Source organism: Topomyia yanbarensis, chromosome 3 (assembly GCF_030247195.1).
Source record: "Topomyia yanbarensis strain Yona2022 chromosome 3, ASM3024719v1, whole genome shotgun sequence".
Taxonomy (NCBI): Eukaryota; Metazoa; Arthropoda; class Insecta; order Diptera; family Culicidae; genus Topomyia; species Topomyia yanbarensis.
This window is the reverse complement of record NC_080672.1, coordinates 5,891,775-5,907,053: the sequence shown is the minus strand read 5'-3', so window position 1 is coordinate 5,907,053 and position 15,279 is coordinate 5,891,775. Positions and strand designations below refer to the sequence as shown.

General features: G+C 36.5%; 1 protein-coding gene across 1 annotated transcript; it reads left to right on the top strand.

Annotated features, from left to right (window-relative positions):
- The first annotated feature begins 433 nt into the window (after positions 1-433).
- On the top strand, positions 434-10,599 carry LOC131689084 (transmembrane channel-like protein). Its single transcript, XM_058973880.1, has 12 exons — positions 434-652; positions 4,996-5,165; positions 5,287-5,490; positions 6,444-6,585; positions 6,642-6,743; positions 6,798-7,123; positions 7,185-7,295; positions 7,349-7,540; positions 7,608-8,913; positions 8,968-9,072; positions 9,131-9,312; positions 9,370-10,599. The coding sequence occupies exons 1-12, from the start codon at positions 524-526 to the stop codon at positions 10,193-10,195; spliced, it is 3,795 nt and encodes a 1,264-aa protein (XP_058829863.1). The 5' UTR covers positions 434-523; the 3' UTR covers positions 10,196-10,599.
- Positions 10,600-15,279: the final 4,680 nt, after the last annotated feature.

Sequence of the window (15,279 nt, the reverse complement as noted above, 5' to 3'; positions counted from 1 at the left end):
TTGCGATCTGCGACAAGGAAGAGGTATTATCTGATATGATGTAGAAAAATGCATCTGAAGATACGGAAATCACACGAGTTATTGACGAATTAGAATAATACATTCCAAAAACCTAAGCCGTAAATATACAAGAATCCAGAAGTGGAAAAATTATGATTATAATAAAGATAAATATTTTCTAAAATACAGAAACCATTATCGTCCTTGCCTTTCAGTGCAAATTACATGAAATCAATTATACACATTTGTACAAGATATGCGATTCATGTCTTTCGAAGTGCGTGGTAAGGTAATGCAAGTGTTTTCCTCAAATACTCATGATTAATTTTGATATTTCTGCACTACTAGGTAACTTAATCAGCAATATTAGCACAGGTAACAAGCATAAAAGGAATCAAGCATAGATTGTAAATATTTGTACCTAACGTGAAACATCTCACTGCTTTAGAGGATTGTATCATCAGAAACATTATTCATTCTTCATTTGGTGAGTGTAGTCGTACCACTAATAGTATCTAATAAAATGAGTGACTCCGAACACGGCAGAACAAAGCGAAAGCATCCCGGAATTTTGAAACTGGATCCTCTAAGAACCAGGAGGTTATCTGGCTCGTCAACTGGATTTGAACCGTCAACCATAGTTGAAGATGTGGTATGTGTTAAAAATGCATATAAAACTGTAATCTTTCTTAAGCCAATAATTAGACCCAATAGTTGGAGCAGACAAACTAGCGTGACTCTTTGTTATATATAAGTGAATGAATATTACGAAAATGTCTATCACTTGAACGTTATCAGCTATGCGAATCTAGTCCAAAAGAAGGGCTTGTTTATTAAGGATAGGACAGCATTAAGTGTGAGCGAAATATAAACAACTGAATCCACCATGAAGGAAAGACTACAATTCAACGGATGCTACACTGGTGCCGGAAGGCGAGGTTTGGCTTGAATCGGACATTAATAATTTCATGTTGCTACATTGCCTACCAATGTCTTGCGGGCTCCCACAAAGAAGAAATAAAAACTAATTTTATATCGACGATGAAATGGGTATGACGAATCAACGGGTGGTCAACTGGACGCAACAGTATTCTTGGTTTGCAGATACCTTGTCCTTCAGTATTGCAGTGTTTTTTGAGGCGAATGAACGTGCGGTTATCAGTGTAATATTTAAGTGTGAAGGATTCTGGATAAAGGAACTAAAATAGCAGGCAAAGTTTAATAATTATTTGTTTAGAAAGCTGAAGAATTATACCATGATTAAACCGGAAAATGTGAAATGGTGAAATACAGCTGGGTCATTCCATGCGAAGTGATCAAGGCACGTGTAATCGACCTCCCTGGATTTGAACAAAATTTAAAGGAATTGTTCATCTAGGGCCAATATATAAAAACCCAAATTTTTGTGACAATTGAACCACCCCTCGGGTCATAGGAGCACCCCCCGTTTTGACAAATTGCCAAAACCCTTGATTTTCTTTTGATCATATCTCCGGTTCTATTTACTCTAGAATCAAACCATAAGATGGCTTTTGAAGAAAATTGTTCAAGGAGTCTATAAAAAATATTATTTTCTGCCGACAGTGTTGCCAACTATGCAATTTTTTCAGTTAAATATTAAAAGTTAATTTTTCTCTCAATACGTATATTTTAATTTTGAAAATTTTAATGCTATCGCGTTCCTCAGACATTTTTACATAAGAAACACTTATCATCCCAATATAATATGAGCGCATCCTGAGATACACCGTTTTGAAGAGAAAAAACCGCAATTTCCCATATAAAATCGCAAGCGCACAACACTAAAAAAACCAACTTGAGTATTCTGAGTTCAAACATAATTTTTCGTGAAGTAGACGAGAAATGATGAAAAACTACGTATTTGGTTTGCTTCTAGCAGATCAGGGTCGATTTTTATGACAGTTTGAAGATTTTCTCAATTTTGGCCAATAAAAATGTATTTTTATATGAGAAAATCGGAGTTTTTCCCTTTAAAACGGTATATCTCAGGATGCGCTCATATTATATTGGGATGATAAGTGTTTTTTATGTAAAAATGTCTGAGAAACGCGATGGCATTAAAATTTTCAAAATTAACATATACGTATTGAGAGAAAAAGTAACTTTTAATATTTAACTGAAAAAATTACATAGTTGGCAACACTGTCGGCAAAAAATAATATTTTTTATAGACTCCTTGAACAATTTTCTTCAAAAGCCATCTTATGGTTTGATTCTAGAGTAAATAGAACCGGAGATATGATCAAAAGAAAATCAAGGGTTTTGGCAATTTTACAAAACGGGGGGTGCTCCCATGACACGAGGGGTGGTTCAATTGACACAAAAATTTGGGTTTTTATATATTGGCCCTAGATGAACAATTCCTCCAAATTTTGTTCAAATCCGTGAAGGTCGATTTCAAGTTTGCATCTTTTTTTGATCACTTCGCATGGAATGACCCAGCTAATGATTAGTTTAGTAATTAGAAAACATTTACCTAATTAACTTGAAGGTAATGCTTATACAAACTTCTAGTAACAGAAACAATAACAGCAAACACAATTTAAAACAGTGATGTACCTATAAAAAGAATTACATGGAAAAATTGAAGATAACATGGTCTTATCAATTACACCTATATCTTGAACTAGTGCAGCAGTTTTCAATATTTTTCGTATCATGTATTTGTTTCGAAAATTCTCACCATCGTGTCTTATCAAGGAGAAAATAAATTAAATATAAAACATAGTTGTATACTACGTGACTGGTTTTAGTGAATGATGGATTTTTCGATTGGATTTCATCGCATCAGTATCATGGATTTGATTAATTAAAGTTCGCTGTACGCGATACGTCCTTGTCGTGCAAACAAGTACTCAGCGAAAAAACGGCCAGCGCAGTCAAGAAAACGCCCTGTTGTTTTTAATTAAACTTTTTCAGAAAAAAAAATGTTGGGGTTTTTTCGCTTTTGGTTGGTACGAGTTGCGCCGAAATTCAGATATTGCTGTGTGATCTCAGGGGACTATTTGTATGTTCATAATTTATTTATAATAACTAACAAAGCCGTGGGTAGGAACTTCTCAGGATTGTTGATTGTTGTTCAGTTGTTTTTTGCGTTTCTTATAAAATAAAAAGTCTCAAACTTTGAAGATTTTTCCTAGGCCTGGAGGACCGAGCCTTGTGTACCAATTCACTCAACTCAACCAATTGGGTCAATGGCTGTTTTTGAGAAGTAATCTTCAACATCACTTTAGGAAGGCTTGCGATATGACTTTTTTTTATTTTGTGTTAATCGTTCGTATTTTTCTCCATTGCTGTTGTTTCTTACTTGCTGTCCAACCTGTTGCGGTATAGCTGACCTGCTCAGGTCTGCTGCAAATATCATGAGCTATCGTCACGAACCGATTCAAAGGTGCCGACCACAAGGACTACATTTCTTTAAACCCATCTTCGCAGGGTTTCTTATCCTTCTTGGAGCTACTCGTTCCTTTTTATCTGCTTGCTGCAGCTGAGAGCTTCCCGGCGGCGGAATTTCTCCCGATACCTATGCCCGTTTTCGTGACCCATTTGGTTCTCAGCCACTCCGACGAGACGAGATTAGCTGTCAGTTAAGAGTTGTTAGTTCGTGGTGATTTTCCTCCTTTACTGCTGTTGCTAATTGGCTGATCAACCTTTGTTGTAAAACGGGTCTACTCACAACTGTTTCTTATATCGAGACATGAACAGATCCGGACATGCCGACCAACTTGACGTATAATCCTTTTCAGCACCTAGTTTCTAGAGTGACCGAACTCGAATGACATTTCATGTGTCAAAACGGCTCACAGTATCATTTTTTCCTGATCAAAATTAGGATTGGGCTGGACGACCCCCCTCGTTATAGGTAGATTTTTTGTCGATATAAAAAGTGGATACAAAAGTGTTTTTTCAAAAGTGTGTAATCAAATACCTTATACTTTGTATTAGCAATAAAAGTACGTTGATATTAGCGACAACAATTAGTTCGGTGCAATATGTCCAGCGTCCTAGCCGCAACACTAGACACCAGTGTACAACCTGCGAGAGAGACAATGGAAAAATGACCATATTTTTGCACCTTTTCTATAAAACAACTTGAATAGGGATCTTTAATTTGGAAAAATTGTGCCAGTTTTTCATATGTATTGGTAGCGGGTGTCCTTACGTGTACGCTCATATCATTCTTAAACCTTAATTATTCTTTTATGATTTTTAAATTAAAAAAAAAAAAAACAAATTAAATTCAACCAGCAAACTGACAGTTGTCCTACTAAATGACGTATCTGCAAATATCTCGTTCGCCTCATTGTTAACCGGGACAGCACCCCACACAGCATGATCTGGTACTTTGTCAATCCGCTAGCAACCTGCCATCCCAAGTTTCATCTGCAAACTATGGTAGATCTGATAAGGCAACCTATAAGGTCGTGCAAGTCGCATGGGTTTGGATCTGTTATTGTTCTAAAAGGAAACAAACTAAAAAATGTTTTTTTCAATAGTTTCGGGCCAAAAAATTGAAAAAGGACTGAGATATTAACTCACGGTACTAATCTGCATCAGAATATGCCTTAACCCGCACACCCCCAAAGATTCCTATTGTATATATTTTGAATACCCTCGGGAACAATTTAATAGAACTTTCTCGTTTTAAAAATATGAATTGAGGCAGTGTTTTCCGTCCCCAAGGATTTCCACTTAAGCCATTACACTTTGAATGGCTAATCGTTTTATTACTCTCAATCCAAAATTACAACTATTTATGCTTTCATCAAGTTCGAAGAGAAGAAAAGTAATACCAAAGGATATGTATTAACTACTTATCGATCCGCCTGAATTTATGACAATGTGGTGATTTGCACCTACACCTAGATAGGAAAGACCTACATGCATTTTCATCTTACACCATGTATATAACGCAATCGTAATTGTACTATAGTTATATTAAAGATACAACAACCATTATGTTTGTTTTTGCAGCTCTCCCCATCATCTACCGTATCACCTCAATTGTCAGTAACGTGGGCTTTTCAACTTAATAGTAATAATGATTGCGATGAAACAGATGCGCGTATTGAAATTAGTGACGATAGAACGTTTGAGGACAATAATTTAGGTATCATGAAAACAACTGACAGCAACACATCGAGGTATGTTGAACAGTCGATATTCAATGGCGTCATCAGAAATAGTATCAAATAATAATAATTGGAATACTACGTTTAATTTTTTTAAAAGCATTATATAATTTAAATTTCTCAAATTCCAAAGAACAAATAGCAATTCTGAGATGCAACAGTTGGATGACGAGGATTATTCCGCAAGCATAGATGCAATTTTTAAAAGAAAAGCTAGTGTTAAAAAGAAACGAGGATCGCGCGGACATCGGCGTACTTCAAGTCTAGTTAATCCAATCATGGGATCCGTTAGAGCAGAAAGAAGGCGTTCGAGTGCGTATACGACTAGCTCAGGAGAGTAAGTAGCGAACTTGAAACAATGTTTTATGTACCTCCTAACACATATTGCTCACGATTAAGAATTAGTCATATCCTTGGTAATTAAATTAGTATTGTAAAGTTTACCACATTCGTTTATTTTCCATAAGTTTGATATTAGATCATTCACATTCGTTTAACTTTTCTTATTTGTTTTAAACCTAGAGATTAGGATTTGCGAGTCATTCGCTTTTTCGGAATAGAACAATATCTAACTCTATGCACGAAAATTTGTACATCTAGTCGACTTGCGGTACAGAAGGTAAGAAGTTAGTATCTCAAGTCAGTCGTCGTATTCTTAGTGTTCGAATCGATTTCGATGTCTAAAATAGTGAGAATACTAACAAACTGCAATGAGCAATGTAGCTAATGCTTCACCACTAAGAAAAAGGATCTCAAAAGCAGCAGTAAACTACATCGACAAAACCCAACAGACAGGCATAACATTAGTGCCTGTCTGTTGAGTCTTGTTGACGCACGTGTTTTTACATACCATTGTAAAAGTTTAAAAGACTAATGGCTCAGTCAAGCTTACACATTGAGTTGTGTCAACTAAACTAGCATTTAGGGGGACGGTATAGCGTAGTTGGTAAGTTATTGCCTTGTGTGCAGCTTACATGATGTTGATTCCCAAAGAGAGTTTGTGATTTTTCTAACCCGAAAAAGAGTCGAATGACTCTAAGGTTAAAACATCTATAATCTAGACAAAAAACTAGCATTAAAAATGTCTAGCTACCGAACCAACTCCTGACAAAGTGTTGTCGACAAAGTTGTATTATCTTTTAGGATTCAAACTTCAAGCATGTCGTGTTGGTTTAGTAGCTAGACTTGATTAAAATTAAATTTGGAGCAGATGTCCCTGGTAGAATTAGAACTCGAACCACAGTCTAATATAGAGTGATATATTGCGTTTCAAACTGTCATTTTTATTAGAACTGCCGTAACTCTCGAGGAAGCAAAAGACGATTCCACACAAGATAAAATATTCGAAAACATTCGCCTTCATAAGGAAGTTCTACAATCCGTTAAACTAGAACCCTGGAGCATGAAACGCAAGCTAAAGTTAGTGAAGCAGGTATGTCCATGTTCAAATGTCACGTAGAAACCAAAATAAGGGTTTTCCTATTTCAGGCAAAAAGTTACGTTTCTAAACATGAAGGGGCCCTACAGGAACATTTCACCTCAAGGACTGCAAAGAGTTTGCTTACACAATTCCACATTTTTTTAGCCACGGTAAATGAAAGCACTTAAAAAAATACTATATCAATGACAAATTTTCGTTTATAGAAATGGCGGCAGATATTACGTGAAATCACTAACCTTTCTACGTACCTGGTCCCATGGGAATCCAGGATAAAGGAAATAGAATCTCATTTTGGTTCTGTTGTAGCTTCATATTTCACGTTCCTCAGATGGTTGTTTTGGGTGAATATAGTAATATCACTTCTGCTGGTAGTGTTCGTAATGGTACCAGAAGAAATTTATGTTGATTCTGAAAAAGTGAAATGTGACATGAGGAAAACCATGTCGCGGCAAGAGCAAGAAATATCGTCAAATTTCAGTACAATATGGGAGTTTGAAGGCAGATTGAAGTATTCTGCATTATTTTATGGGTAAGTTTATATTTTACAATGTGGTTCCAAATACCATAAAACACTTTCCTTCCGTACACAGTTATTATTCTACGTTTTCTGGGGCAATTGCATGGGGCTACAATTTACCTTTGGCGTATTTTTTGACTGGATTGGTAGTTTACATATACAGTTTCGTAGCAACACTTAAAAAGTAAGAGGACTAATAATTTGTTTTATTTGATATAAAAAATAAAGTATTTGTAGGATGGCGAAAAATTCACGAATGTCAAAACTGTCGTCAAAAGATGATGATTATGTATTTTCGTGGAAGTTGTTTACTGGTTGGGATTATATGATTGGACATACAGAGACATCACAAAATCGAATGGCTTCTATAATTTTGGGATTCAAGGAAGCCCTACTCGAAGAGGCTGAGAAGAAAAAGGATACGAGAAAGTAAGTTCTAGATTTTATGACAATTGCAGTGTATAAATTCCACGTTTCATACGACTTATATTTCTAGTTGGCGAATTATTTTATTGCGGTTAGCGGTGAACTTTGTTATTGTTGCTCTACTGGCAGTATCCGCATTCGCCGTAGTACATGTAGTAAAACGATCCATGGACATTAAAGAAACAGACTCGTGGTGGACGCGAAACGAAATAACTGTCGTTATGTCGTTAATAACATTCTTCTTTCCAATGTTTTTCGAGGCACTAGGGTTACTTGAGTATTATCATCCCCGAAAACAGTTGCGAATACAATTAGCTAGAATCATGGTATTGAATCTGCTAAATCTTTATTCGTTAATATTTGCACTATTCGATAAGATTAATCATATGACGGAAGAACTGCGAAAAATGAAACCTAACTTTTCTTATGATAGCCAATGTTTCATTTCAAATATGAACTACTCTGATGTATCAAGTGTAATTCTTGATAAACCGTCATTCCAGCCACTTTTTCAAACATCGATATCAGATTTAACTAGCAATTGTTATAGAATTGTCGTGGATTGTGCCAAACATAGCACATTAAGTACTGCGGTGGTAACAACTATGTTCTTATCAAACTACACATCAGTGCCGGTCATGCCAGAGTTTGTCGTTCCAACTTCGATTTATGTTAACGTAGATGAAACAACGCTCTCGTATAGTTCTAGCGAACTATCTTTAACTACCGACTACAGAACGTCAACTATCTATCCTGCGTTGGAAGCGACACAGACAGAAATAGTCGATGAATATGACTTCAACTATGACGAAGAAGATGCGGCCTATTATCTGGAGCAACGCATGCGTAACTTGCCGAATGATCAATTTGATGGAATTCCTATAAATAAGAGGGAAGTTAACAACACTTTCGACTACCTTAATGATACAACTACTAATGCCATAGAAACGAACTCAGTAGCTAAATTAGTTGAAACTACTTTGTATGATACTGAATATGATTTAGAAACATCATTTGATGAAAAACAACCATACATATCCGAGAAATATGATGAGTTGCTTGGTTTATACAACAATTCTGGGGATGATATTGTAGAAAATTCAAAATGCTTTCAATGGATCTGTCACAACGAGACGAAATCTTCAACTGAGTTTGTCTTGTTTTATAGTGAAGACGAATCTACAGAAGCATCAACAATGCCACATACCATTCATTCAATTACTGATAAACCAACTCACTCCTGGCAACCATCTAATATGGATAAAGCTCATTCGAGTGCTCATGAAGAGAGAAAATTTAAGAATGCCGATATACGTACTTTATGCTGGGAAACTATGTTTGGACAAGAGTTAGCTAAATTAACTATAATGGATCTGGTAATTATCAGCAACCGCTAACAAACGCTCATCTTAAACTTTATTTTTTAACAGATTGTGACAATACTTTCTACAATGATTCTCGATTTTCTACGAGCCTTATTCGTACGTTACATGAATAATTGCTGGTGTTGGGATTTGGAAAAAACATACCCTCAGGTAGGTTACAAAAATGTTCGCATTTCATTCCAATAGTTTCTCAAATACTATTTTTCAGTATGGCGATTTCAAGATTGCAGAAAACATTCTTCACCTAGTGAACAATCAAGGAATGGTTTGGATGGGGATGTTTTTCTCACCAGGTCTGGCAGTGCTAAACATATTTAAACTAGTCATAATAATGTATCTTCGCTCATGGACTGTTCTTACCTGTAACGTTCCTCATGAGGTGGTCTTTCGGTAAGGCATTAATGTGATAACAATCACTTATTTTGTCACGATAAAAATTCTTTACAGAGCTTCTCGATCCAATAATTTCTATTTTGCATTACTGCTCACAATGCTGTTCTTGTGTGTTCTCCCAGTAAGCTACGCGATAGTATTCTTAGAACCATCCTGGCACTGTGGACCGTTCTCACAATCCAACCGAATTTATCACCTACTCACCAACGCAACCGACAAAATTGTTCCGGATATCATCACAAACTATATTGTTTCTCCGGCTGCAGTTATTCCATTACTGGTTCTTCTTATATTAATTATTTACTACCTTATTTCACTGACTGGGTCGCTTAGAGAAGCAAATCAAGATTTAAAAATACAGTTAAGGAAAGAACGTACAGAAGAAAGACGTAAAATGTTCAAAATAGCTACTAAACAACATTGTCAACAAAATGAGAGTGTCAATGGATTATCAAGCTCTTGGCATAAAGTACTAAACTCGGCACAATTAAATACTTACTCCCAAGTGAATGAATTCAAAACATGCGAAAACAGTGACAACAAGCATCGTGAGTTGCTGCAAAAAATGATGAAGAAAGCATTGCGCAAAGAGCAGAATCAGGAAACCGAAGACGTGATACAAACTGTTTGTGATGATAATACTTTGACCATGTTAAAATCTAATTCTGTTTCGAATACATCTAACACCAAAAAGAAAAATTTAGAATGTGCCAGTGGCAAAAAATATAATTCTGGAAAAAGTAATCATATTGATAACAAATCTAATACATCTACCTGGGTAGATAACATTCCTGTCATCACAATAAGCAAAACATCAAGTGATGAATGTATAATTGACTCTGATGTTGAAGATCCCCATGATACTAATGTGGTATCATAGATGAAAGTAAACTATATTTTGTGCATTCTTCTGAACAAATCAACGTAAGGCTAGATATAACTAACAGATTTATTTTGCAACAACTGCTATCAAGAAATTTAATAACGAAATTTAATAAAAATAGTATTCGCATAAATAAATTTTTGCAGTGGGAAATTTTTTTAAAACTTGCTACTAAATATAAGGACTGTTTTGAAATCTACTAGTCATGAGATAAGTTAGCTTTTACTATATCACTAGTGTTCTCAACGGATTCGAGACTCAGTTTTACAAACTTAAACACGAAATGTAGAGGATAATTTTTTTCGTTATATTTCGAATATCATAGATGTTTATCGATGTTGTGTGGTTATCGAGAATGGATACGCGTGTAATCGCGTTAACTCAAATAAAATATTTTCAGCGCGAATGAAATTAAAATATAAATTAACATATAAATCGTTTACTTATTTAAGTTTCATATCATTGATGACCAATGGAGCCACGTTTCGCTACTTTTTCATGTACCTATACACTATAGTATTTGAAAAATGCTTCAATGCCTTTGATGGAGGGTGTCGAGTTTAATTAGTTGACAACGGCTCTCGTAGCTAGGTAGCCGAACACGATCCCGCCAGAGCGAATCGTATAAATTTTCGGTATATATCCGTGAAAGATTTGGTAAATAAACCTCAGGTTTTGTGATGGCCAATAACATATGAGGAGACGTGTTTCTTGAAAGTGAGTTTAGAACCTAACATCGCTCCAAGATTTTTACGGGACATTATCGCGGAATAAGCAGTCCTGAGAGATTATAGTCGAAGTTTTATATTCTCTTTTCCTCGAGAAGGTGATTGCAGAACATTTTGTGGGATTTAGAATCATTCGATTATCGATACACCACACGCTAAAGACATCCGATTGTTTCTGCATGATGTGTGTGTCTGCAAAAGTCTTGATACAGTTGAATGTCTTAAAGTCATCGGCGTTAATCCTCTGAGTCTGTAGTTAACATCGTTGAAGTAAAGAGAAAGGTTAGGGATCTAAGGTGGATTCCCTGTGGGATGCCAGAAGTAGATGCGAACACTTCAGAGTGGTCGTTTCCTTTATTCACGCTGAATTGACGGCCTGCTAGACATGACTTAAACCAACGGAGGAGTCATCCATTGAATCCTAGTTTTGCTAATTTGGCAATGGCGATATCGTGGACGGTGGACAGATCGGATTAGATCTCGCCTTTCGATATACCGGCCTCAATGCATAGTTCTACAGCAGAAGCTGCGTCACGTTCAAACAGCTGGCTACGAATAGTGTAATGAAACATGACACTCAGATCATTTGATCCCAAATCAGACTGACAGTACCTAACGGCATATCGATAAAGTTATTCTATCGACAATTTTTAATTCACGAATGATTTGAACATACAATCTCAAAAACAAATTTATCCATATTGACAGTATTTTATACATACAAAAATATGTTTTTGCACGGTTTTACAAAACAACGCATTTTACAGAGCTGTCTAAATGAATATAGCAGATCCATGGTACGAAAAATCAAAAATATACGTAAAACCATGTTAAAAATCCGTATTTTTGTGCTTGATGAAACGTGATACAAATCTGTGTTATTTAAAGAAAGCGTGCATTTCATGAGACAGTGAGGAAAAATCGTATTTCAAAAATTGATATATTCTATTTTTCTTAGGTTCTCCAAATTTTGTGACCGCTGAATAAGAATTAGATTTTTAATAGCATTTTAAACGCCGCTGTGTCAGACAATTCTAACGATTTTCATTTTCTAAATCGCAGTATCTATGCTTATTTCAAATACATCTTACTGTTTCTGAATGTGATATTCATGTACGGTTCAGCTATGTGCGGACGTAGGGACTCGCGATCGCGTGTATCATCGTGAAGAGAGCGAGCATTTGTACGTGAACGTGTTCGATCGCGTGTGCGTTTGTGTGTCGCGTGTGATAACGTGTGTTTAACTTCGCGTGTATAAAATTTATTTTATAACCGTATGCTTTTCGCATATTCATGTGTGTTCTAGAATGATCGCGCGCGGACCGTTAATCTGATACTTAATTTTTCGTGTACGGTTTAGATTCTAGAAGAAAGTGGGTTCTTCCATATCACTAGATTTCCCAGTCATGTCGTCGTAAAACGTGTGGTCTAGTTGTTGGTACCGAGGATAGAGACTTTCGGACGATCCCGATTCATAATCGCGTTGAGATCGCGTTGGTAAGTTTATGAGTGCTGAGACGTTCACCTTATCACCAGGGTGTTATCATGTTTACGAGTTCGTGGGCGTAGGTTGCTTGGATAATCGCGAGGGGCTCTAACGGCTGGATGCTGAAATGATTTTGCAACATATTTGCAATTGAATTGATGCGCGAACCGTCACTCTGATATTAAATTTTCGGTGTACGGTTCAGATTCTAGCAGAGACTGGGTTCACTTATATCGCTAGGGTTCCCGGTCATGTCGCCATCATACGTGTTGTCTAATAGGTATGAGCGTATTTTCTTAATTGGTCCAGCTAAAGGCATGGACCTAGGCTTCTAGGATCAAGAATTCGGACGTGACCGATTCGCGATCGGCATTTTTGTAGGTTCCCGCTTGAGATCGCGTTTGAGAATGTGTGAGTGTTAAGACGTTCACTATCACCATCTTTGTTGACCCAGCTGAAGGCAGGTGAAGAATGGCAGTATAGGACTCGAAAAGAAGAAATAAAAGACAATAGATGAGAGACGTAATAGATTAGACAGGTACAAGATACAGCTGAAGTTATGATCATAACATACATTAGTACTTCAAACATTACTAATACTTGAATAGCCAACCACCACACGTAGAACAGCCTTTCTCAATTATCTATTTGTTATTGGTTGATAGTTGGTTGTGAGCTGGTAAATAAAGGAAAGGTATAGAACAGAAAAAAGCTCACATCAGCCCTCCCGGCCTCCTCGATACACCGGGCGTATTATATTAATACTGAGTAGTCATAGCAATTGGTGGATTATTAACATGAAAAGTAATTAGCCTCTAGTAGTAGAACTTAGTGCAAATAGAAACTAAAAAGAGCGAAGGTCCTTATATTTAGATAACTCCATTGATTCTATTGTGGCTTGATGATATTTACAATACCGTCAATCAACCTGCGAGGGGTTATAGATATTTAAAATAGTTCTATCCAAATAATGAACTCAGCATTCCAAAATTTGCAACATGTGATTTTAAACAAGGTTAAGCGACATTTTTAATTTTATCTGACTTTTATTCGAAGAACCGCCACTGTGATATGACTCAACATTGACTAAATTTGGCATCCTATTATTACAGAAAATGGTCATGGAGTGGTATGCCGTCAAAAATGTACATATTGACAAGAACCCTTTGAGCACCCATACATCTCGAGAGATATTGGGCCATCATTAAGCGGAAACTGAAGAAGACCTAATATATTATTTAATAATAATTTAATTTAAACTTAATAATCAGTTTAAGGCTAACTGGCGTTCTGAGGCGAACATAATACGGGTACGAAGACTCCTTGCCCAGTTCTGCATCTTGTACCTGTCAGATTAGATTTGAAAACCACTTTTACCGAGTTTTGCGAACAATTCCTTCCTATCAAATTTCGTAATTTGTGGTTCATACGCCGTCTCCACATTTCTCTTTCTTCACCACGCAATAGCTGGTTCACAACACGTTCTCTTCAAAAATACGAAGAAAATATGAATGAAAGAAATGTCAACATAGTGCAGGTTTTGTAGCCGTAGAAAACTACTTGTCTAATCAGCATTTTGAAGATGGTTAACTTCATGCGGTAGCGTACGTGGTTTGACCGACGAGTTCAATGTAGTCGCGATCGCTTGCCAGGATACGTCGTGTAAATTATCTGTTAGTGTGTTTTATTGGACGTGTATAAACCCATTGTCTATCTCAAAACAGTTGCCAACAACCGATATTTTCATTAGAAGCCGAAATAAGACTACCTTCGAACCTCTTCCTCCCAGGTACTTTGACGTAAGACAGTCTGATCAGCTTAGTTTCAAACTACCGGCAATATTGTTTATCAATACTCCGGTACTATCCTAGACCAAAGGTAGATCCGGTGTTGGGAACCTGTCGTCGGTTTCGTACCAGCGGTCACGAACTAATTATTACAAAACGGAAGAGCTCATGAAAACAAGCGACTCCAAGAAATTGAGTTATTCGCATCCACGATGCCGATCTTATGGCTTTTGTCACAAACATACTCATTCATTCGATGATCGCCTGTAGGTGAATTGTGCTTCGCAAACTGCAATCACTGCAAACGGCACTGTTCTACCGCTTGATACGACGGCGAAGTGTATAGTTTGTCTGACAATATCCTATTGGAATCCATCCTTCAACACTTTAATGTGGTTTTTCATTGAAAAACATCGGGGTAAAGGATTGTACTTTTTAACACAAGTGGGACTGAAACAAGTCCAGTGGCCTGCCATTCTGCTCGAAAATGCAATACCAGTGCAATCCACTGCTAATTTGTCAATGAACATCGGCATTATAGTAGCCCTTTTTTCGTCGCTTAGTCATTTACCGCCGAATAATTGGTATTCTCATTGAGGATTTTTTTAAATTTGTTTCTTTGATGAGTGTGTTACAATTTCGTGTACTGACCGTTGAGTGGTATTGATAACTTCAAATTATAAGATAACTTCAATGAACATTATAAATGAATATTGTTCATGATTATGCTGCGACTGAAATAACATTGCCAAAAATAGAGTTTACTCATCTGGATTCTCATATTTTTCGAATCAGAACACTGTGTCTTAGTCTTGATCATACATATGAACCTCAAGAAGTAATGTATGCACTTTCTAGGATCACAAATACACCGACAATCTATGAGCCGCACATGTTGTGTTAGGAAATATAGTGTAAGCAATCATATGATCGTGCTCGGCGATCTGGTACATATCAGACTAGAAGTATTCAAATGTGTAGGTTAATCCAACCCCTACATAGTAACTATGTATTGAGGTACACAGAATAAGACAAGAAAGCGAAAAGATGAGAACTCAAGAGAAATGAGCATACATCTCA

What these genes read in the sequence shown, in the direction of transcription:
- LOC131689084 (XM_058973880.1), top strand. Translation starts at nt 524, where the DNA reads ATGAGTGACTCCGAACACGGCAGAACAAAGCGAAAGCATCCCGGAATT. An exon ending in TATACGACTAGCTCAGGAGA is followed by an intron (nt 5,491 to 6,443) that starts GTAAGTAGCGAA and finishes CATTTTTATTAG; the next exon opens with AACTGCCGTAACTCTCGAGG. An exon ending in AATTAACTATAATGGATCTG is followed by an intron (nt 8,914 to 8,967) that starts GTAATTATCAGC and finishes ATTTTTTAACAG; the next exon opens with ATTGTGACAATACTTTCTAC.